The sequence below is a fragment of the Helobdella robusta genome, assembly GCF_000326865.2.
Source record: "Helobdella robusta unplaced genomic scaffold HELROscaffold_16, whole genome shotgun sequence".
Taxonomy (NCBI): domain Eukaryota; kingdom Metazoa; phylum Annelida; class Clitellata; order Rhynchobdellida; family Glossiphoniidae; genus Helobdella; species Helobdella robusta.
Genome location: NW_008703893.1, coordinates 130,082 through 152,750, shown reverse-complemented (window position 1 = coordinate 152,750; position 22,669 = coordinate 130,082). Strand labels below are relative to the sequence as shown.

Here is a 22,669-nt window from a genome sequence, read left to right as displayed (position 1 = left end):
GTCGGTTGGTGATAGGTCAGTTGGATCAATATGGAGTTGTCTGTTTGATTCTGTTCACAATGTTGCAGTTGTTTGTCCTTTTACATTTCGAGTTTTGAATTCGTCTCAATGAACACCTCTCTGCCTAAACAAGACGACACGATGTTTGTTTGTTCTATATTTATATTCAGACAAAATTTTACTTATAACTTTTAATATTCCTTTGTTGGTATGAAAAATATGCAAATAAATATTTATAAACATAAATATACGTATGAACAAATGTTTTTAGGTATCTCTTGGATTCAGGTTCACAGTTATGTATGTTTCTGTGTGCAATTGCAAACTTGTATGAATTATCTATGTGTATAGATTTGCTGTGCGTGTTGGTATGTGTACGTGCGTGTGTACGTGTGTGTGCGTGTATGTGTGTGTGAGGGTGTATGATTTGTGAGCTGGTGCACGCGCTTCCATACAAAGTTTGAATTGCTTTCAATTTTTAGAAACAAAGCATTAAGATGAAAACAATTTCGCCGAGAAGAATGCACTCACTTTGCTTCAGAATGCTGAAACTTTTTATTAAGTTCCGTTACAGCAGGCTGCAGAAAAGATATAGAAATGGGAAATTATGCATTCAAAAAGATTGTGCGTGCATACATTAAAACACGCCTTCACGTACAATGTTTATAAATCAATCAATCAATCAATTAATCAATGAGTATTTGTCTATTTAGTTATGTATGCGCGTGTGTACGTGCGTGCGTGCCTGTATCTATTTAACAAAATTTAATAAATGAAAAACAATGATAGTGCTGATGAAGAAGATGATGATGGAGGTGATGGTGGTGATGATGGTGGTGGTGATGACTACGAAAATGATGATGGTGACTAGGATGATGGTGGTTATGATGAAGATGATGATGACTAGAATAATGATAATCTAGTCTCTAGCATTAAGTATGTCAAAGTGTCTTTGCTTAAAAGGATTTTCCTAAAAGATGGAAGAGATGAAATGCGTGAGCTCTGTTGAGGTTTCGCAGGAGTAGAGATAGGCATTTTAATAAAATTTTCTTTCTTCGGATGGAGTGATGAAACTGTGATAAAAAGAGGAGGATGAATGAGGAATGACTGAGCAGAGTTTGTGTGAATTCGTTAAGGTTGCAATTAAAATGTTGGTTGATTGTCTGATGGAGCTGGAAATTGAAATGGCATTTGAATGCAGACGGGTTGGTTGGACGTCAAACAAACTCGTAGATTGTTTTAATAGTGGACAGATGAAGTGATTGAGAAACTGGCAATTAAATGAAGAATTAAAAATAAAGGAATGAATGAATAAATTAATTAATTAGTTAATAAATCGGATAAACGAGTGAACAAATGAATGAACGAAGAAACGTAAGAACTAACAAAAAATGAATGCATGAACAAATTAGACAATGCAGAACTGAATGTTTAATGAACGACAAAGATTGACTGAATAAATGGATGAGTGAAGAAAAGAGCGAATGAAAGTGGAAATTAATGATCGATCGAAGGCCGGTCATTAAAACAAATGAATGAATAAAAGAATGAAACATAAGGACGATTGAATAAACGAACGAACGGACGGACGAACAAACGAATGAACGAACCAACGAATGTACGAACCAACGGACGGACGAACAAACGAAGATGAACGAACGAACGAAGGATTGAATTAATGAATAAATGAACAAAAGCACCATTAAGTCAATGAGTAAAAGATTGAATAAAAAAGAACAATCGATTGGACTGTTAAATGAATCGGTGAGTGAGAAACAAGCAGGATGAATGGATGGATAGAAAAGACAGACGAACGAGTATATTAAATTGAAAAAAAAATATAAGAGCTGGCAACGTATGAAAGATTGATGGAATAAAAGAATGAATGCACAAAAAAAAGAACAAATGAGTGAATGAATGAATGAATGAATGAATGAATGAATGAATGAATGAATGAATGAATGAATGAATGAATGAATGAATGAATGAATGAATGAATGAATGAATGAATGAATGAATGAATGAATGAATGAATGAATGAATGAATGAATGAATGAATGAATGAATGAATGAATGAATGAACGAATGAAAAAAGAATGAAAAAAGAATGAATGAATTAATGAACAAATTAAAAACTCAAATAAAAAACGAAATTTAAAAAATTTTTGTTTTCCAGAAGAAATCACTCAAGAAAATATAATTGGACATTAAATGATTGTGCTGCATCAATTCAACATCCTAGTGTATTGTATCATCCCTCTCTTTCTCTTTCCCTTTCTCTCTCTCTCTCTTTCTTTGTTGTGTATGTGTGCGTGTGTGTGTGTTATTTTATTTTGTGTGACCTGGCTAGGCTAGATAAATTTTCAAAAATGTTACCCAACCATATTTATTCTCGTGAAATTTTGTTACTAAACAAAAATTAGTTTCGTTTCCTATTTGTGTGTTTGCATGAGTATGTATATGTGTGTATATATGTGTGTGTATGCGTGCAAGTTTGTTTACGTGTTTGTTTATCTATACATTAGTGTTTGTTATGCTTTTGGTAAGTATGTGCCTGTGTAGGTATGTATGTATGTGTGCGTGTGCGTATGAACGCGTGTAATTATATCTGTGTTTATAAATTCTTTAAGATTGTATTTGTATAAGTAAAATAAACTGTGTTGTATGTTTGTCATGTATGATTGAATGTAAGTTAGTTTCCGTTCACTGTTTGTTCGTTCGTCTTGAATGTTTGCCTTCTACGTTCATCGTTCGTCTTGAATGTTTGCCTAATTGCAAGTGTACTTTTCAGTGATTATGCTGGATTGCACAGCGAGAAGAATGACTGACAGACATCTTCTGCTGCATCATTTCTATGTTTTGTTCGTCGTTATTTTAGTCACTCCTAACCAGTTTAAATAAAAACGTTTGTATGTTGGTTTATTAGATATACAAATGTACACATATTTGTGTACTTTGTTGCACTTTGTTGCACTGCTGATGCATACGTGTATGTATAATAAGTACACACACACACACACATACACGCAGGCACACACACAAACAAACACAAACAGACACAAAAACGCACGAACACACACACATATTTGAAAGCATCAGCTTACGACCATGTTTGTTTTCATGTTTCTCAACAATTGTTCAAGCCGTTCGGCTGTCCATGCTAATAAATTCTTCTGTTTTAAACTGAAGGAACATGCCTGTCACATGAAAGAAAGCCATCATCATCGTCATCATCATAATTATCATCACCATCATCATTATCATCAACGCTCCAGCATCATCATCATCACATCATTTTCTCATCATATATTGTCATCATTATCTTTATTACCGAGATCATCATCATCATCGTTGTCTGATGATCATATGGTCATCGGCATCATCATATGGTCATCATTATTGTAAGCATCGTGGTCATCACCATCATTATTATCATCACCGTCGTCATCATTAACGACGACATATTGTTACCATCATCTGATTATAATGATGATGATGGCAAGAATGTCATCATCTGATCATCATCCTCTGATCATCATCCTCTGATCATCATCATCTGATCATCATCATCTGATCATCATCCTCTGATCATCATCATCTGATCATCATCCTCTGATCATCATCATCTGATCATCATCCTCTGATCATCATCATCTGATCATCATCCTCTGATCATCATCATCTGATCATCATCCTCTGATCATCATCATCTGATCATCATCTTCTGATCATCATCATCTGATCATCATCCTCTGATCATCATCATCATCTGATCATCATCCTCTGATCATCATCATCTGATCATCATCCTCTGATCATCATCATCATCTGATCATCATCCTCTGATCATCATCATCTGATCATCATCCTCTGATCATCATCATTATATTGTAGTCATCGTCGTCGTCATTCAATCTTCTCTCCCTTACTCTTACTGGTGGCGATGAATTGAAATATAATGACGTCATCGTCCATTCCATGTTATGTGATGTCATATGACATTAATGTGAGGATATGTGATGCTAAATGTCATTAATGTGATGTTCTTTAGTGTTATATAGCATTAAGGTTGTGTTTTGTAATGTTAAATGACATTAATGTTATGTTATGTGATGTTAAATGACATTGATGTTATGTTATAAGGTGATATAACATCAAAGTGATGTTATACTGATGTTTTAGAAAGACGGTAATCTGATATGATGTCATATATAATGTACGTATTTACGTAAAAAAGATGTTATGATTTAGTGCTTCGTAAAATTGATGTTATAGTTTACTGTTATATAGAATGATGTTATGGTATAATGGCTCATGGTCAACAAAGAAGTGAATGCTCCTAAATTTTTCAAAATAAAAACATTCTTTCTTGTCAAGTCCTTCATAAATTCATTGCCAACAAATAAAATAGAATCAGCAAAAAGGGCAGTGCTGATGTTTTATTTTTATTTTATAAGTCAGCTACCTTGTAAAAGTTGAAAAAATTTAAAAATTGACGAATTGAACAGTTTTTTTGATGTTTTTTTTAAACCATTTAAAGGAACAACAACGTTTCAACATGTGAAGGGCAGAGTTGAAAAACAAATTTCTGTGAGCAAAGATGCAGGTAACTGTGAAAAACTTAATTTTAAATGTCAAACTACCCCACGCATTTAAGAGAACGCGCTATACTTTGAGAATTGAAATAATCACAACAAAAATTATATACCGTCTTGACGTCCAAAAGTATAGGCTATTCGAGTATCGATTTCTTCTTGCCTAAAATAAATAGCATGGTCGATAAGAAACTCGAGACTGATGCCGTTGCCAGTCGGTTATTTCATTCCAAATCCTAGAATTGTGAAATGTAATAACTTGTAAGATGCATAAGGACGTGCCAACTTACGCTGTGATGCGATTTAATGTAATGTCATAGGATGTGATCTGATGGGATATAACGTAACGTAATAGGCCTTAATGTTATATGTGATAATGTGAAATGTATGTATATATGGGGTAAACCATATGTAACTTATTGTAACTTTAAGTATTAAAATTGGTGTAATATAGTAAAATATGATGCGATGACTTGTGATGTGAAATGTATGTATATATGGGGTAAACCATATGTAACTTATTGTAACTTTAAGTATTAAAATTGGTGTAATATAGTAAAATATGATGCGATGACTTGTGATACAGTACAATGCTACACATTTACATGTAATTTGATGTCAAGTGGGGTAAATAATCCCATGTAAAACAAATTTTTATCGTAAATTTTCATGTAATTTGATGTAACCTGATGTAAGGTTCTTAAGGGGAATCCACAAAAGATTTAAAGTCTCCTGCTAGATTGACGTATTAAATTGTGCTAAGAAGCTTACGTGTGTTTGTGTGTGTATGTATTCATGTATGTGTGTATGTATGTATGTAGTATGTGTGTGTGTTTGTGTGTGTGTGTGTGTGCGTCTCTATGCATGCATGTTCTATGCACTAGGAAATGCCTTAAATCCCTTTCAATGAAAAATACCTCATCTCTCATATGTATAGACACACACAAACACACACACACAAACACACACATATATCATACTAGATATATATTTCTTTATGAGTGAAGTGAATATTTATATAATTTTTAAACACCATTTAACGAAAAGTTTAAAGCTTAATATTTTAACAAATTATTATTATTTATTTACCGCAATTTTATTATAAAGTCATCATCCGCAATTTTGGTTCTTTTGATATTAATATCTTGACACCCTGTTGTTTTTTCCTTATTTAAATTTTAACGGAAGTAAAAAGACCAGTGACGTCATATACTCATTTCAATTGATTTTGGGATATCCTAAAAATTGAATGAGATTGAGAGATGGGTACCAATAAATGAAATATAATGACGCGATCCCTTTAAGGTCAGCGTTAAGGTCAAGTGCTATATTTCAATTCCTGTGTGTGGTTCAGTGATTGTCATTGTGTCGTAATGAAACGTTCGTTATAATGAATTTGTTATTGGCCTTTGCTGCTTGGCTGATGTTACAAATATTATGTACGTATCAACACAAAAAATAAGTTTTCCAATGTTTCATGCATACATTTTGAGTTTTAATAGTTTTAATAACCCTAGGCCTGAAAGAAATTAACCAATTAAATAAATAATTCAATTTTTAATTTATCCATTCATGATTTATTCATTCATTTCATCAATTAATTAAGTCATTCATTCATTAGTTCATTCATTCACTCACAATAATTTTTTTACTTTTATAAGCTATATTTGTAAAAAAAATAATTATAATAATTAATCCGTCTTAAACTGATATCAATAAAAGGTATAAATTAATTTTGGAAATTGAATAATTAATAAATTTTTTTTTTAATAAAAACACCTAATTTAGAATGCGTCAACTCGAATATGACGTCACGTGTTTATGTTTACAAATAAACATGCCTACACACGTGTATAAATATGAGGCTATGTAAAACAATAATCTTGTATCTTGTAAAACAATAACAATAATCTACTATAATTTGTGAATATATTGAAAAATTTGTTTGAGTGGATAAAGCAATTATTAACCAAGAAATCGACATGGGTTTCACGGATGCAATGTGGAATCTACTTGAATGTGCAGACAAAAATTATTGTTCCCCCTCAATAAAAATTATCAAATTCCAAATTTGAAAATATGTTCCGGCAAATTGCAGGTTTTGTGTAATTGATGGCGGGTTAGTAGGCAGGCTTCAGGTAATTCATTCTTTTTAACTATAACCAATGACCATTTAGCAAAATTTAAGATTGGCGATTTGGGTAGCCAAGATAACGTAAAAATTTGAAAGTTTATCGCTACTATAATTTGTGAATATATTAAAAAATTGAAAAAAAGATAAAGCAATTATTAACCGGGAAGGAATTCGAGATAAGTTTCAAAGATACATTGTGGAATCTACTTGAATATGGAGACGAAAATGATTGTTTCCTCCTTTAACAAAAATTATCGCTTTCCAAATTTGAAAGTATGTTCCGGCAAATTGCAGATTATGTATGATTGTTATTTAGATAAAAATGATTGTTTAATTCAACAAGTGAGGAGTGGGCGCGGGGTATATGTGGTGGGCGCGAGGGAATAAAGTCAAGAAGGAATTCGGGAAAAGTTTCGATGATTGAACCTACTTGAATGTAGAACCTAGAATTATTGTTCCCTTAAAAATTACCGTTTTCCAGATTTAAGAATATGTTCAGGCAAATTGCAAGATATGTAAGAATGATAATGTGTTAGTAGGAGGGCGTCAGGTATTCATTTTTTCTATATTTGAAAATATGCTCAGACAAACAGTATAAATTGAATCAGGCAAGCTAGATTATATCGCTATTTACTTTTTGTATTGGAAATAATTTTAATAAAAATTATAAAAATCAAATTTTTGCAAGCCCATTAATTACTCTTCAGCACAATTTTTGTCAGCTCATTCTATTTAATCATTATTAATGCAAGTTATATTGTGGACATTGTCCTTGTTGACAACATCATCAAACTATCCACATTCTCATCATAATCGTCATCTTCATCGCTACTAGAATCATCAACCTCATCGGATCACCATCACGCCATCATTATCATCAACATAGGCATCACCATCATCGTCGTCACCATCTTCAAACTTTACATATCTAGCAGCTTCAGCCTCATGTTGGTCGCCTTCATCGGAACGATGGTGACGTCGTTTGTGGCTACGTTGCTGACGTAAGAGGCCATGCTTTCATTCATTCTCTTTATCTTCATTTCTTCGATCTTTCGTTCCATTTCTAGTATAGCTTCCGTTTTGCGCGGGAGATTTGTTGATGATCGTTTTTTCGTTTCTGACCTGTGTTAAAATGTGTGCATGTGTGTGTTTTAACGTATGTATTATATTTCAGTGAATGTTTGCGTATTGAATCAATCAAAAAGAACGACTGAAGTAAATAAAAACTTCAATTGAGCCATCCTTGCAATTTCATTTCTATGCTCGGCTATTTGTTCTATGGTCTGTTGGATTGATAGTTCTTTGTTTTGTTTGTTGTTGTTTATCTCCATCCTTTTCGTCTGCAGCCATCTTCTTTGTTCTTCCTGCATCATCTTCAACCTTTCGCGCAACTGATCCAACACATTGTTTAAAGTATGTTTACACAAATATTCCATACACATTTGAATATGTCTCCGCACACGTACTCATACCCACTTGTTATAATTACTTTCACAATTGCAGAATACAATTCCATGTAGGAAAATCAACATTAGGTTGTATGCAAAAACAAAAGCGAAACCTCCATAATGGACATTTCCGTGTGCAGACCGCAGCCAGACGTCTCGTAGAGGTCGACGTCCTTGACCCTACTTGCCCTGTTGCTTTCAAGTTCACGTATCTTGCGTATCAACTCCAATCTCTGTTTCATTTCCTCTTCCGCTTATAAGAAGGGAAAATTTAAATAAGAAAGGGATCATCTGTTGCTATGTGAATATATATGGTGACAATGAAGACGATGACTATGATGAAAATAAAATGACGAAGATTGTTGTTAGTTAGAGGGGTTAGAAATATGATAATAATAACTTTAAAATTTATGGGAAAATTTTTTTGCAATAGTGATATTAAAAACAATGTTAATAACATATACAGCAACAATAACAGCAACGACAGTAATAATAACAAAAACACCAACACTAATATGCAGATATGTAAATGTATGTATAATAATAATATCAATATGGACGGCATTTACAACGTTGTTGACGATCAAAATGCTGATGACAACTATGACGGCTGGGATGATGATGATGGTTGCAATGAGTGCCAGATGATAATGATGATGATGATGATTGCCAGATGATGATGATGATGATTGCCAGATGATGATGATGATTGCCAGATGATGATGATGATTGCCAGATGATGATGATGATGATGATTGGGATGATAGTGTCAGACGATGATAGAGCCTCTGAATAAAGAAGGATGTACGAAATGTTTATAATGAAGAATAAAATTTTATGGCGCTGAGTGCTTTCGTCAAATGAGGTTTGATTTCCTTGGATTCCATCTAACAGCCACTCATAAAAAAATCATTCTTTCATTTTTTGCGCTCCGTCAATTATCAATTGAATTTAAATTTACATGTGTGAGTTGCATGTTTGTGCGTGTGTACCTGCCCACACACACACACACACACAACACACACATACATACACACACACATCAGTGATAAATGTTTAAACTCAAGCAGGTTTAAAAATAAAGGAAATAATAATAAAAATGAATGTGGGTTGAGATATGAAAATTTAAATTAAAAATCAAAGAATGAATGAAACGTTTCGAAAAAAACTGTAAGTAGTAGCTGGATGGATGAATGAATGATGGAAGATTTAGACGAAAACGAGTGAACAAAATATTAAAAACAATATTCTAAATAAAAAGTGAATGAAGGATGCCAATGGATGAGTAGAAAAATAAACGAATGGGTTAATAATATTAAATAAATAAATAAATTTCTTATCTCTTCAAGGGCAGCCCTCATCAGTTCCTTCATTTCTTCTTGCACTGACTGCACCATCTTCGCTTTCAGCTTCACCATCTTCAGGCGAGCTTCCTTCGAATCAAACATTATCGACTTTACCTTTCCGACCTTTTTTCTTTATAGTGGAAATTTTAAATTATTCAGATGTGAACAATTTGTGGTTTTATGGCACAGTAAATGTCACAGGAATTGTCAAATAAATCTTTCTAATGATTTGCAAACGAATTCAACAAATGTTTATACAGAGGCGACCAATAAGGTAACAAATGAAACAACCAGCGAAACAAACAGTAACCTCATCTTTTCCTCTTCTTTCAACTTTCTCACCATAAATTCTTGCATGAGAAGAGCTGCCTAAAAATGTTGTGAAGTAAAATTGTCGAATGTAGCAAAAAAAAAAAATATAATTTTCATCCATTTGGAATATTTTTAATAATTTTGTCGTTCATTCGGCATCATCCTCTAAATAGATGCCACCTCTAAATCATAAATCTGAACAAAGCTTCTGCAACAAGTTTTTCCTGCGATGACTTGTAATGGCTTGATTCAAGAATTTGTTATTTATTGTAGAAAGCTATTGAAAGTGGGCAGAAAATTTAAGAAATAAAATAAAGTAAAATGTTACAATTTTATAAAAATGACATATCAGTCGAGCGAAGTTCAGGAGTTTGTGTTTTAAGTTCTGTGACTTCGAATACTAACAATAAAAGAACTTCTAATTTATTATAACAATTAAATATGTAATAATAACAACAAGTACAACACAAAGTACGTACTACAAGAACTACGCATAACCTCTCTTCTCATCTCCTCAACTTTCTGCTTGTTATCTTCAACTGCCTTCTTCCTAGCGGCCAATGATTGCTCCTGGCTCAACTTGCCAGCCAGTCGTAGCAGTTCCGTCATTTCGTACCTTTTTTGCTCTTCCTCTTCTTGAATCCTCTGCTGCCATTGGTTGAAATCACACAAGTCTCTTCCACCCGTTTCTAAATGATTCAAGCTTGAATCGGAAAATAATTTTTTATATTTATAAAGTTTATTTGTAACAAATTCCGTGATAAATTTTAAAAGTGCATGTAAAACAAAAAAAAAAACAATTGCTTATGCGTTTTACTACTGATATGGTTAACGGCGAGATTGTGTAATATAGTTAAAACGTTTGATCAGCCGCTGCAGAGGCTGATTGTTAATACATGCTGAAATGTAGTGGAATGTAGATGTAATGTAAATGGAATGTAGGCTGAAAAGAAATGGGATGCGTTGATTCAAGTGTGCATATTCACATGTGCTACGTATGTGACGTTAATATTTTTGAGTAGTCTAGGAAGAGACTATTGCAGTTGTTCGTCAGCGTTTTAACGTTTCAGAAACTAAAACTATTCTATAAAAATAATGCGAAACAGGTCTTACGTACAATTAATAGTTATTTACACACAACTATCAATTTATCATTTCTTTTTTTAAATCTGAGAAGATGAAGAAGTTCATTACTACCATTACGATCAAGACTTTATAAATCTGTTACACGTCCGGTGTTGTTATATGGTGCAGAAATAATATTATATTAGAGATCGTCTAATTTGGCACAAAAAGTTGATGGCAAAGAGAACAACGTCTTACCTCGGGAAACCGGGTCTCTGGACGCAAAACGAAGATAGATTGATTGATTGATTGATTTTTTTTAAAAAAATGATAAATTATTTATAACTATTTATATTAATAACTATAGTAAGTTGAAACTTATTAATTATTAGTAATTAAATTAAAAGTTGAAACATAATTAAAGTAATTAAAAGTTGAAATGAACTTCTTTATCTTCTCCGATTCCTTCTTTTTGTAAAGATGACCTTCCCTCAAAATAGCTGTCGTCGTCATTCTGATCGGTTTCGCCTGATGAAAGTTAAATAATTGTTATTCAGGGTTTTTATTATATTATTATTTTATTATTATATTATATTATTATTTTAATATTATATTATTTTATTAAATATTGAAAAAAATTTCACAATTCCCTCTTTAGTATTTTCCATAGTATTTACAATCCCACATTGCACGTGAAACAGTGCATCACACGCATTGAATGCATGTAATAGGTGAAGATCTCTTGGCATTCAAACCCGGTCACTGCGACAATAATGCCAGGCAGCTTAACCATTACACTATCGCGCCTGTCTTTAGTATTATTCATCTGTTCTGTCATTCTGTCAGACTGTTATATATTATGCAATTAAAATTTTAACGAAATATAATTTATTTAATCTGCCCTCATCACGTGACATAGGTGACATGACAACTTGCCGGCATTTTGTTCCTAATGACGAAATTGAAATTACTGTTAACATTTTCGTCGTTTTCGTTGATATTATTATCGTTAATGTTGTTATTGTTGTTGTTATTATTATTAGTATTTTGGTTGTTGCTGTTTTTGTTGTTTTGGTTTGAAATGTCAGAGCGTAAGGCACAGTTTAATGATTTCACTTTCTCGTTCTGTTGAATGTGAAAATTATCATTTAATACGTTACGTAGTTCATTGCACGTCGCTAGGTGTAGTAAATGCAGTACGTTACTGAACAGAATGCAAATGTATCAATATAATACTGAGTGTCATTGTCAACTGTTTGTAATTGTTTTCAATAGGCTAATGCAATATATTATACGACATATCACACTGAAAAATAGCATTGCTATCGACAAGTAAATAAAAATTTAATTAAAAAAAACAAAAAAACGACAAACAATTAAATAAAATAATAATAATAAAATTGTGGTCTCACAAATAATGCCCGCCATCTGTTTATCTTCTGCAGTTCTTCGGAGTTGGACTGTGTTCCAGCTGAGTTCGTGTTATCAATCTGTGTTGTGTGTGTGTGTGTGTGTGCGTGCGTGCGTGCGTGTGTTTGTGTGGTGTGTGTGTTTATTTATTTTTATTTGTTTTATTTGTATGTGTGTGTTTGTGTGTTTATGATTTGTTCTATTCATGAATTATCTAAATTAATAATTATGTGAGCGTATAAAATTTACCATTTTTGATGAAATGATGACGTCATCGAGACAGAAGTGACTGGACAGTTTCTCTTCAATTTTGAATGATTGAGTTGAGAATTCAAAAAAAGTAAAGCTACTTAACAAAACAGTCACCAAATAAATTCAAAAACAAAAACTCGTAAATACTGAATCTAAAACCGAATGTGCGAATCATAAAATGAATAAAAGAATAAATTATGTGTGATGTACTTTTAGCAGACTTCAATTTCCTCTGCGACGAGCAGAGCTCCTCGAGAATGTTACACATTTGAACATATTCCAACAAATATCTATAAGCAAATCATTGAAAACATTTACTGAAACCGTATCGAAAAAAGTATAATCTATTAAACATGATTACATATGCAAGAAAGTCACAAGAATTGATTTTAAACATTTATTGTTAAAATTAAGTGTATAAAAATGAATGAATGATACTTGAGCAGTGGATACAACAGGACATCATCGACCCAATCGTCATCCTCTACACGTTCGTACCACCCTTCAACTATCCAACCACTCAGTGATTTCTCATTGAGAAAAAACTTCAAAAACTATGAACAAAATGAAATTTACTTCAAATAAATGATTTTAGACATCTGACCATAGAATGTTGGCGTATGAATTGAACTATAGTACATAAATATTTGCGTCATTCAATATAATTTCACCCATGTAACTTATAATAAACGTTTAACGTCAATGCCGTTCCTAGTTGTAGGTAAAGCTTACAGTGGAAAAAGTACGGTAGGACCATTTTCAAATATTTCTAACAATAAATAAAAAATTTATCGACCAAATTGTCTAATCGGATTTTTTCTGTTTTACTTTCCAATTTTTCCAATTCTAGCTTTACTAGAAGCCAAAACAGCGTTGACATAAAAATTTCTATGGGAAACTTCTAAATAGCATATGAAAATTGATTTTTTGAGTGAGATCTATATGATCTCCAAACTAGAAAAATATGAAAAAACTCCTCCAGCTCAATGACCATGTGCTATACTTCAATTTCTATACTAATAATCTTCGAGGAAAAGTTATTTTTGGAAAATTTTCATACAAACCTTAATAATTTTAGCAGGCTTGGTAGACATCAAAATGAAATCGGACAGCAAATGATGGTTAATCTCATCATGTCTCAGCAGTAGTAGATATGCAAAAACTGTTTTCAATGACAAAATTATGATTTAGAGAACATGAAAGATATATTATATAATAATAAAATTTAATCAATTATTAAACATCATACATTTTAAATAAATTTGATTAATTGAAATAACTTTTGAAAGTTAGTCTGTCAGATGGTAGGGCGGTGATTTCTTCATCATAAAATCCATCAAGAATGACGTTTAAAATGTTGGAATGTTCCATGCAACCGATGACCAATTCGAACAAAAATGTTCTCGCTTTGTCTTCAAACGTCTGCAGCCAATCAAGGAAATCATTTTATACCGACGTCATTTACTCATTAGTGCTATTTATGCAAACAACAAAAGATTGAATCACTGAATCAGCAATCCCATAGCATTGTATTTCACTGTTAATACTTCTTTTGATTCTCGTGTCTACAAGTTTAACTAATGCTTCTAGGTTTTCATTTTCATTTACGTTTTCATGTGCGTGCGTGTTGTGTGCGTGTGTGTGTGAGGCATACACGAACAAAAACAAAGTAAAATATGTGAATTTAAGTAAAGTTAGTGATCACAATAAGAGTAAAAAATGATTTAAATAATCTTAACATTTTAAATATTTTTTATATTTATTTGAACTGAAACATGGAGACAAGTTGCTTGACTTACGCTTGTGAAGTGGAGTATCTCCTCGAGGTCCTTGCTGTCAACATCATCTTTTTCGTAATGCTGTAAAATCTCAACAGAGTAATTAACAAGATCTTGAAAGCTAAACTCATTCATTTCGTTAATAAATAGAAAAATAAATTACAGCACCAAAATCAAAAAATAAATATGCACTCATTCACAACGACTTAAACACACAAACACTTTAGATATAAATAAGGTATAAAAAGAAACATATATGGTATAAACATGACGATATATATATATATATATATATATATATATATATATATATATACATATATATATGTATATATATATGAACATAATATATAATGGTGTAAACAAAACTGTTGCCATGGCAATAAATAAAAAGATTCACTTTTAAACACTTTTCAGTGAAACAGCTGATGAGATGTATAAATGGCAGATTTAGCACACATTTTTAACAAAAGTTCCTTATCTGAGTAGTTAGTTAACAACACAGACAAACGCTTAATAAGTATTCATTTTTAATTTTGTTTTATTTTTCAACTATTGAGAACTTTAAACTTTTATTTTATTATCTGTTGTTTTCAAATTCAAGCGTTTGTTTTGTTTAAACTTTAAAAGAACACGCGTTTTGCGATTGCTTGGTAGCAGATATTCTGGATAATGTATCTAAGTCACTGCATGGCAATTTTCCTGATTTTTTCATGCAATGGAAAAATAAAAAGTTAGTTTTGATTTAATCCTTGTAAAATTTGAAAATTCATAAGACATAATTCATAAAATCATAATTTATATGAAATAATTCATAAAATCATTTTCTTCGATGAATGTTTCAAATATCTTGACAAAAATAAGAAAAAATTTAGATATTTTAATTTTGAAGGTTTTAAAATTTATGTCGAATTTGGTGAGCTGAGCCAGTACTGCTGCGAAAACACATTCCAAGAATCATCGTTGCACTTACCACATTTGTTAATGGCAGCAAGAAATTTTGCGTCCGTCAACTTCACCTGGCAACCACAAATAGTGGTTGACAGTAAGCCATTCAGGAAATACAATGTAAATCTTTTCATTTTACTGAATTGCTTTCACTTTTATCAGCTGGACATTAAATAAATGTTTGTCTTTCTATATTTTGTTAAATATTTCAGCTGAAGATATGTAAGAAATACATCAACCTCTGTCTCGACGATAAGAACCTACGCTACCAGTACGACCATTCAAGTATTAATTTCACGTATTTGGCGCCGTCGAGTTGTTACTTTGTGTTTGCCTGGCTGGGATCGACTAATTGGAATTATAGTGAACATTTTTGTACACGGGCTTTTCCTCTTTTAACGGTTAAACAAAGTTTCTCCCACGTAGTTCAGATTGTCAATAAAAACGCGTCCCACATAACGTTTAATGTTTCGACGAGAGATTCAACCGAAATTCAAAAATCATCGCACGAAGACCACTTTAAGATTTTTGTGCTAGGCGTATTTGAAAAAGATCAAAATGTTACAAGTGAACACTTTTTTCACAATGTATTTACAGCAGATTTGAAACTCTGCCACATGAACCCAGGAGTCTTCTACATCAACGATCACATCGCAGATTATCGACGGATCGGCTTTTACACAATTGACAGATCAGACCTGATGAATAATTATAAAGCTATAACCTTAAACAAGTTGCTGCTAAATGAAACAAGATTTGAATATCATTTGTGGATTGGTCACATAATATTTATTGATGGTGCAATCGACATTTATTTTTCAAAAATAGTTGATATACAGCATTATGCATCCACCTATAAAGAAGCTGTTGCCGATCTTAATGTTCATTTCATGTTCATCGTTCCTGTCATCGTTGCTGTTCTTATTATTGTTGCGCTAACTTCCTTTCTGCTAATCAGATGGAAGATGAATGTCCCATTTAAACTCATAAATTCAAATGAAAATAATACTTTCCATCAATCATCGACATACATGTGCGACTTACTCCACGACAGGAAAAACTTCAAAACACTGGAAGAAGAATTTTATTCGTTGCAAAAACCAAATCCACAACCAGAATGTTTGATTGCGTCGTTACCGGAAAATCTTTCAAAAAACAGGTACAAAAATTATTTTCCATTTGATCAGAATAGAGTTGTTCTACCACCGGCTTGTTGCTCTCAAAGTGATTACATAAACGCCAGTTTCATATCCACCTTGTATCACTTCAACAAATTTATCACGGCACAGTGCCCTCTTCCCAACACTGTTGAAGATTTTTGGACGATGATTTGGGTTAACAAAATTTCAATTTTAATTTTACTGGGAAATTTTGAAGAGACCTTTTTTTTCAAATACTGGCCCAAAAATTTAAAAAAAGAAGTGAAGTATAATTCTATGAACGTCAAACTGTTGTCTGTCGTACAAACGAGTCCTTTGTCGTTTCAACATATCTTTAAGCTTCAAAAAGGGAATGTTCAACTTGCTCAAACAGTTGAACAATGGTCTTACTCATCTTGGACTCCTGAATTGTTGCCAGGAAATTTTGAAAGTTTTTCAAGTTTTATAATGACATTAAAAATTATATTTAAAACGAACAAAAGTCCGGTGGCAGTTGTATGTGATGATGGCAGTCAGAAGTGCAGTCTTTTCCTGGCGACAGTAGAAGCCACAAACCATCTGGCGAGGCGTGGTGTGGTGGATATTCCAAACATCGTCAACAAGTTACGCTCCCAGCGTGCTCACTCAATTGATTATTTCGATCAATATTGTACTATTTACGAAATTTTGCATCAATTTATTAAATCTGGATATTTCAACTGAATTAATACTAAATATTTTTTTGTTTTTTCATTTATACTTAATAACATGTTTGAAATAATCAGCCGTTTAAAAATATGCGTTGTGTGTTAATATTCATCAAATAGTGCTGAACCAAAATTACTTGTGCAAATTTTTAGCAAACGATTTCTATACTAACTAAATAAATAATCACAATATATATTATAGGTATTTCATCTTATATATATATATATATATATATATATATATATATATATATATATATGTATATATATGAACATAATATATAATGGTGTAATATTACATAAAATATGTTTTGTCGTTATAAAATGCTGCTAACTTTTGATACTGTTTGAGTTGAGTAGACGCATGTGCATAGTTGGTGAACCTTGATAAAGACTTCGAGAGGCAAGTTGACGGTTTAAAATTAAGTTTATTAACATTGTGCTTATATTTTCATCGGTGATAATAATTTAGAAACAAAGATTTTAATTTTATTAAAAAGATTAATGTTTTTTTGTAAAATGTCATTTAGTGTGAAATGTCATTTTCTCGTTTTTTGAATCAGTGGTCATTAGATAGAAATTAGCATTAGAATTAGATTAGAATCTAATCATTAATAATTTATTGGAATATTATGCTAATTTACATTTGTTATAGTTAAAAGTGAAGAAAACAAAAAGTCAAGCAATTGTAAGCCAGTAAGTGCAAAGACAGCCGTAGCTCCACTAAGACTAAGGCCCAACCAACAAGCTGAAAAAGATGTCAACTCAATATGTTATTTCTAAGGTTGCTGGCAAAATTCATAAAATTCTACTGAATCGACCAACCAAGATGAATGCCATGACTTTTGAGGTGAGCTTTCGTTACCTTGTTATTCAAATTTAATTAATTTGTCATCTACTTTATGTTTCTGATTAGTATTTTTATATTATTTTTAGCTTTGTTGTGTACAAAATTTTATCTTTCATTTAATATGCAACACATTTTTTAAGCTCTGGTAAATAATTCAACAAAAAAGTGATTCAGAAAAAATGGTTTCAAATATTTTTTATTTCTATTTATGTTTTATAATGTATTAATATTATTTATATATTATATAATTGATTTTATATATAATTATATAATATTTGATAATGCATTCTTAATGTTTTATCATCAACACAAATGAAGATGTACGAGTCAGTGACTAATGCTTTAAAGGAGGCTGCATCCAACGATACCACAATTGCTGTTATAACTGGTAGGACTGTTTTTGTTTCATTACTGTTGCTACTTTATTACTTTTTAAGATTGAAGTCAGTATTGTCATTCAACTGAACTGTTGCTTGTTGTTTACTTTCTGCTTAAATCTTTGCTTAGTTTTATTGTTGTTCTATAACTATCATATTTCTATAGTTTTCATAGTGTAAACATAGAGGTTTAAAAATTTACAAAAGTGCAATATAATTTAATTTGACATTGATTCATTCAAACTGGAACAACTATTATAAAATTTAGATTACAATAATAATAATTATTATTATAAAAATAATGAAATTATAAAAATAAAATATAATATTTGAATCTTAATTTTTTTGATTGTGATCTCTATGCTGTTATCTTAGTTACTTGGAAATTGAGATTTGTTTCAAAGTAAGCTTGATAAATACTCATTTCAATGAGTTGATTCCAAAACATGCCAATAAAAAGTTTTCAAATTAGAATATTGCAAGCAAAAGAGAATCAAACTTCATTATTTTTGTGTTTATAAATTTAATGGTTCTTTTTTTATTTCAGGATCAGGTAAATATTTCAGCAGTGGTAATGATCTTTCAAATTTCAGCAAAATTGGTTCAACAGACATAAGCACATTTGCTCAGCAGAGTGGCCAACTACTCAAGTCCCTATTAATTTTACGTTTTTTTTAATTTGTTGTAGTGGAATGAAAAAATTTTCGATTTTGCTATTCAAACATTTCTCACAAACCTCCAACTGAACTTAAAAATAATCATTACAGAAAGTTTGTTGATGGCTTCATTGACTTTCCCAAACCACTGTTGTGTCTGGTCAATGGTCACGTGGTCGGCATATGGGTGTCTGTCCTGGCGCTCTTTGATGGGGTCTACTGCACCAAAGATGTATAGTTTCGAGTTTTTCATTAATTTTTTTTTTATCAGCAATTCATTGCTCATGGTTATTTAAAAGCGATTTCATGGTCTGGTCATTAAATCTCCAAGCAATTTCTTTCATTGAAACATTCATATCATCACAAACGAAGGCCACATTCCACTCTCCCTTCTCCCTCCTTGGTCAGACGCCCGAAGGATGCAGTTCTTATACATTTCCTCGTCTCATGGGAGCTGCCAGGGTATGAAAATCGTTTCATTAAAACAGTTTCATTAATCATTTTGCTAACTTTAGAAACCAGTCACAACCAAATTTATTTTTCTCTTCACTATGTAACCACCGTTACAAGGCCAACGACATACTGATGTTCAACAAGAAGTTATCAGCAGAAGATGCGCGGAGAGATGGGTTGGTGACTGAGGTGTACCCCAGCGAGACATTCGAGGCTGACGTTTGGAAGAAGGTCGAAGAAATATCAAACCTCTATCCACAGGTAGGTTGTACAACAATCGTGCGTTTTTGAGCACTTGTGTACTGGATGGTAACAAGATTAGTACGAGTGCGTCTGTAGTGAGATTTAAATTTGTGTGTGCCTGTGTCTTCGAGTGCACGTGTGCAAATTTTTTGCATGATTTGGATGCATCAATTACGTCGCTTGTCATAATTATGTAGGCATATATTAATTAATAATGGTTATGCTTTAGTAATACGCTATGTTTTGCTAAATTATATTGTCACGTTACCTACCTACCAGTTGAATGGTTTCATGAAGGGTTAACATGCTCTCAAATGTTACGTTTGGCTTTATCAATTCTTAGTCATTGATATATTTTTGCTTTAGTAGTAAATTTATCGGTCCTTGTGTTTACATATTTGTACATTCATATCAACCTTGAATTTATTAAAACTTGTATTTTTTACAGATAGAATACCTTACTTACATTATAGTCGTTATTATGTTATAACTTATAATTATGCCCACGCAGACGTTGAGAGACGCAAAATTTCTAGTGAGGAATGCCATTAAGGAGAGGCTTCACCAAGTGAATGAGATTGAATGTGACGTGTTGGTCAAGAGGTGGCAGTCCGAGGAGTGCATGGAGGCCATCGTCAACTTCATGACGAGAAAGTCTAAAATGTAACGCTTGCCTGATGTTAACCAGCCAATAAGAAAATTTATTAACTAACATCGTGCCTGTGTTAAACGTCATGCTGTATTGTTATCGTTATATTATTTTGTATGATATAAACTGTAGTGTATTATCGTGAGGATGTAACAAGAGCGCTATAAAAATAATAATAATCAGTAATAATGTATCTTTAGCGTATATAATCATGACTAACCAGATACCAAAGTATCGGAGTCGGAAATTTTTGCCTGAGTCGGGAATTTTTTGATAAGCCTCACCAGAAACTAAGTAATGCCAGAGTATACACCCATCACTGAGTGTGATAATCATATGAAATACTCAATAGAAACATTCAATAACCTTAATAATTAACCCACCTCTGATTTTTTTAAAGATTAGGATCAATTTAAATTGATATTATGATGAAAATATTCAAATATTCAAAATGCAGTAACCGTGTTTAAAATAATAAATTCCATCATGTTATGAAGATCTCCTAAGTATATGTGTTATTATGCAGTTATAAAGCTATAAAGCAGCCATAAGAATTATTATTCGTATTGAATTAGCTCAACCAGGATCGTTTTTATGCAATAATCAACTTTATAACTGCATATTCAATCACACACACACATATATATATATATATACATACATAAATGTATAGTTGTATACAAATAATACACACACGTACACACACACATATATCATATTGAATTCATTTCATGTCTGTATGTAAAAAAAACTGCTAACATGCTTCAATTGTTACCTTCAATAAACAAAGCGAAGGTGACATCTTGAAAAAAAAAAAGCTTATTCAGTAATAAATAGAACATGTGCACTTAAGGTACATATATATGATTACAAATAGACATATATATATAATATATATATATATATACATATATATACACATATATGTAAAGTAATCTATATATTAAACCTGCATAATTTTTCTTAAAAATAAGTGTGACATGCATACATCACATGGGTTTATATACCATTTATATATACACTTGTAGATGAACTCTAATATTACACACACATATAGATAGATAGATAGATATATACACATGTGTATACACATATATATGTGATACACGTGGTATATATATGGTGTTTTATTTTATGTATGTATGTATATATGGCCAGTATATTTACAGACAATATGCTGTAAATGTAATAATTGATAGCACAGTGAAATTGATAAGCCAAAAAATTTTATTTAACAAAAAGCAAACGACAGATGATAAATTTATTAGACAGGCAATATGCGACGAATTTGATTAACTGACAAAATGATAAATAATAATTGTAACAATTAAATAATATTGCCCAATTAATGTGTTAATTATATATTAATTAATTAATTAAAACAATTTAATAAATTCACGCATGTCAGAGTATGTTTGAGTGATTTATGGAATAAATCAATATTATCCAGTTGATCAGTCAGTACCCCAAGATTAAATGAATCAACGCATGAATGTAATTATTTAATTGATCAATTAATTAATCAATTTTATAAGTAATAAATGTATTATTTGATGAAAAATCGATTCACAATGAAATTAAACAATTTGATTACACGGTACCTACTCTCTGATCATCAGCATCCAGGCTTCGTACGGTTTGGAAATTATTACAAGAGTTGAATGATAAATCAACAAATAATAAATTTTTTTCGCAAAAATAAAAATAAACACAGATAATTATAATAAATAAATAAATGAATAAAAAATAACAGTAACACATAATAGTGATAATAAATAATAATAATAGATGCCTTCATTATAATAATACACAGCAGGAATTAGTTTTCTTGGCCTGAAATTGAAAATGATTAAAAAATAATATTTAATAATTTCAATAAAGACATGACATCAAGCTTATAAGTCTTTTTAAATTACATAGTGACCAAATTTTGTAAATTTTAGTACGAAGATGCTTGCGGAAAGATTCAGACAGGGATCTATTTAATTGATTAATTACGTCTTAAACTGTCATCTAGACATGGTTTGAAGACAAGAACACAGTCACGTTTTAAAGTGTTTCATGCTGGTGTAAGTACGTGTGCGTTTGTGTGTGTGTGTTTGTGTGTGTTTGTGTGTGTAGCCCTTGGTTTGTTAATGTAGGTGGTCTCAGTATTCATATTTTGAATAAGCTATCAATACGAATAAGGAAAAGTGATACTTATAAAGAGTGATATTTTGAAATGAATAGAGAAAAAGAACTGCACTACTACTGACAGTTTTGTAGAAAGCCTTCGACTGGTATGTTAGTCCTTCAGATTTGGCCACC

The 22,669-nt window shown here is 31.6% G+C and overlaps 5 protein-coding genes across 5 annotated transcripts in view; 2 read left to right on the top strand and 3 right to left on the bottom strand.

Annotated features, from left to right (window-relative positions):
* Nucleotides 1-7,649: 7,649 nt before the first annotated feature.
* On the bottom strand, nt 7,650-11,413 carry HELRODRAFT_169574 (hypothetical protein; the record flags this gene model as incomplete). The annotated part of the gene is made up of 7 exons (XM_009015419.1): nt 7,650-7,851; nt 7,957-8,120; nt 8,291-8,366; nt 9,567-9,653; nt 9,834-9,892; nt 10,334-10,538; nt 11,346-11,413. The coding sequence occupies 7 exons, from the start codon at nt 11,411-11,413 to the stop codon at nt 7,650-7,652; spliced, it is 861 nt and encodes a 286-aa protein (XP_009013667.1).
* Nucleotides 11,414-11,806: 393 nt separating this feature from the next.
* On the bottom strand, nt 11,807-14,475 carry HELRODRAFT_169573 (hypothetical protein; the record flags this gene model as incomplete). Its single annotated transcript, XM_009015418.1, has 5 exons — nt 11,807-12,025; nt 12,313-12,390; nt 13,627-13,724; nt 13,843-13,984; nt 14,362-14,475. 5 exons carry the CDS (start codon nt 14,473-14,475, stop codon nt 11,807-11,809), a joined length of 651 nt encoding a protein of 216 aa, XP_009013666.1.
* Nucleotides 14,476-15,012: 537 nt separating this feature from the next.
* Nucleotides 15,013-17,150, top strand: HELRODRAFT_169572 (hypothetical protein; the record flags this gene model as incomplete). Its single annotated transcript, XM_009015417.1, has 3 exons — nt 15,013-15,073; nt 15,233-15,408; nt 15,501-17,150. 3 exons carry the CDS (start codon nt 15,013-15,015, stop codon nt 17,148-17,150), a joined length of 1,887 nt encoding a protein of 628 aa, XP_009013665.1.
* A 345-nt stretch (nt 17,151-17,495) lies between these two features.
* HELRODRAFT_110189 (hypothetical protein) lies at nt 17,496-21,124 on the top strand. Its single transcript, XM_009015416.1, has 8 exons — nt 17,496-17,537; nt 17,790-17,984; nt 18,303-18,372; nt 18,909-19,011; nt 19,129-19,249; nt 19,390-19,479; nt 19,588-19,731; nt 20,225-21,124. The coding sequence occupies exons 2-8, from the start codon at nt 17,892-17,894 to the stop codon at nt 20,378-20,380; spliced, it is 777 nt and encodes a 258-aa protein (XP_009013664.1). The 5' UTR covers nt 17,496-17,537; nt 17,790-17,891; the 3' UTR covers nt 20,381-21,124.
* Nucleotides 21,125-21,612: 488 nt separating this feature from the next.
* The window catches only part of HELRODRAFT_185407 (hypothetical protein), a 4,727-nt gene continuing 3,670 nt past the window's right edge, over nt 21,613-22,669 (bottom strand). Inside the window, 4 exon segments of the mRNA XM_009015415.1 lie at nt 21,613-21,817; nt 21,830-22,081; nt 22,093-22,195; nt 22,618-22,669. The exon segment at nt 22,618-22,669 is cut by the window's right edge and continues 50 nt beyond it. Coding sequence (XP_009013663.1) covers nt 22,160-22,195; nt 22,618-22,669 — 88 coding nt within the window. The 3' untranslated portion in view covers nt 21,613-21,817; nt 21,830-22,081; nt 22,093-22,159.

Coding starts and splice junctions, on each gene's coding strand:
- HELRODRAFT_110189 (XM_009015416.1), top strand. CDS start 17,892: ATGTCAACTCAATATGTTATTTCTAAGGTTGCTGGCAAAATTCATAAA. Junction 17,985..18,302: donor TGAATGCCATGACTTTTGAG/GTGAGCTTTCGT, acceptor ACACAAATGAAG/ATGTACGAGTCAGTGACTAA. Junction 19,732..20,224: donor TATCAAACCTCTATCCACAG/GTAGGTTGTACA, acceptor ATGCCCACGCAG/ACGTTGAGAGACGCAAAATT.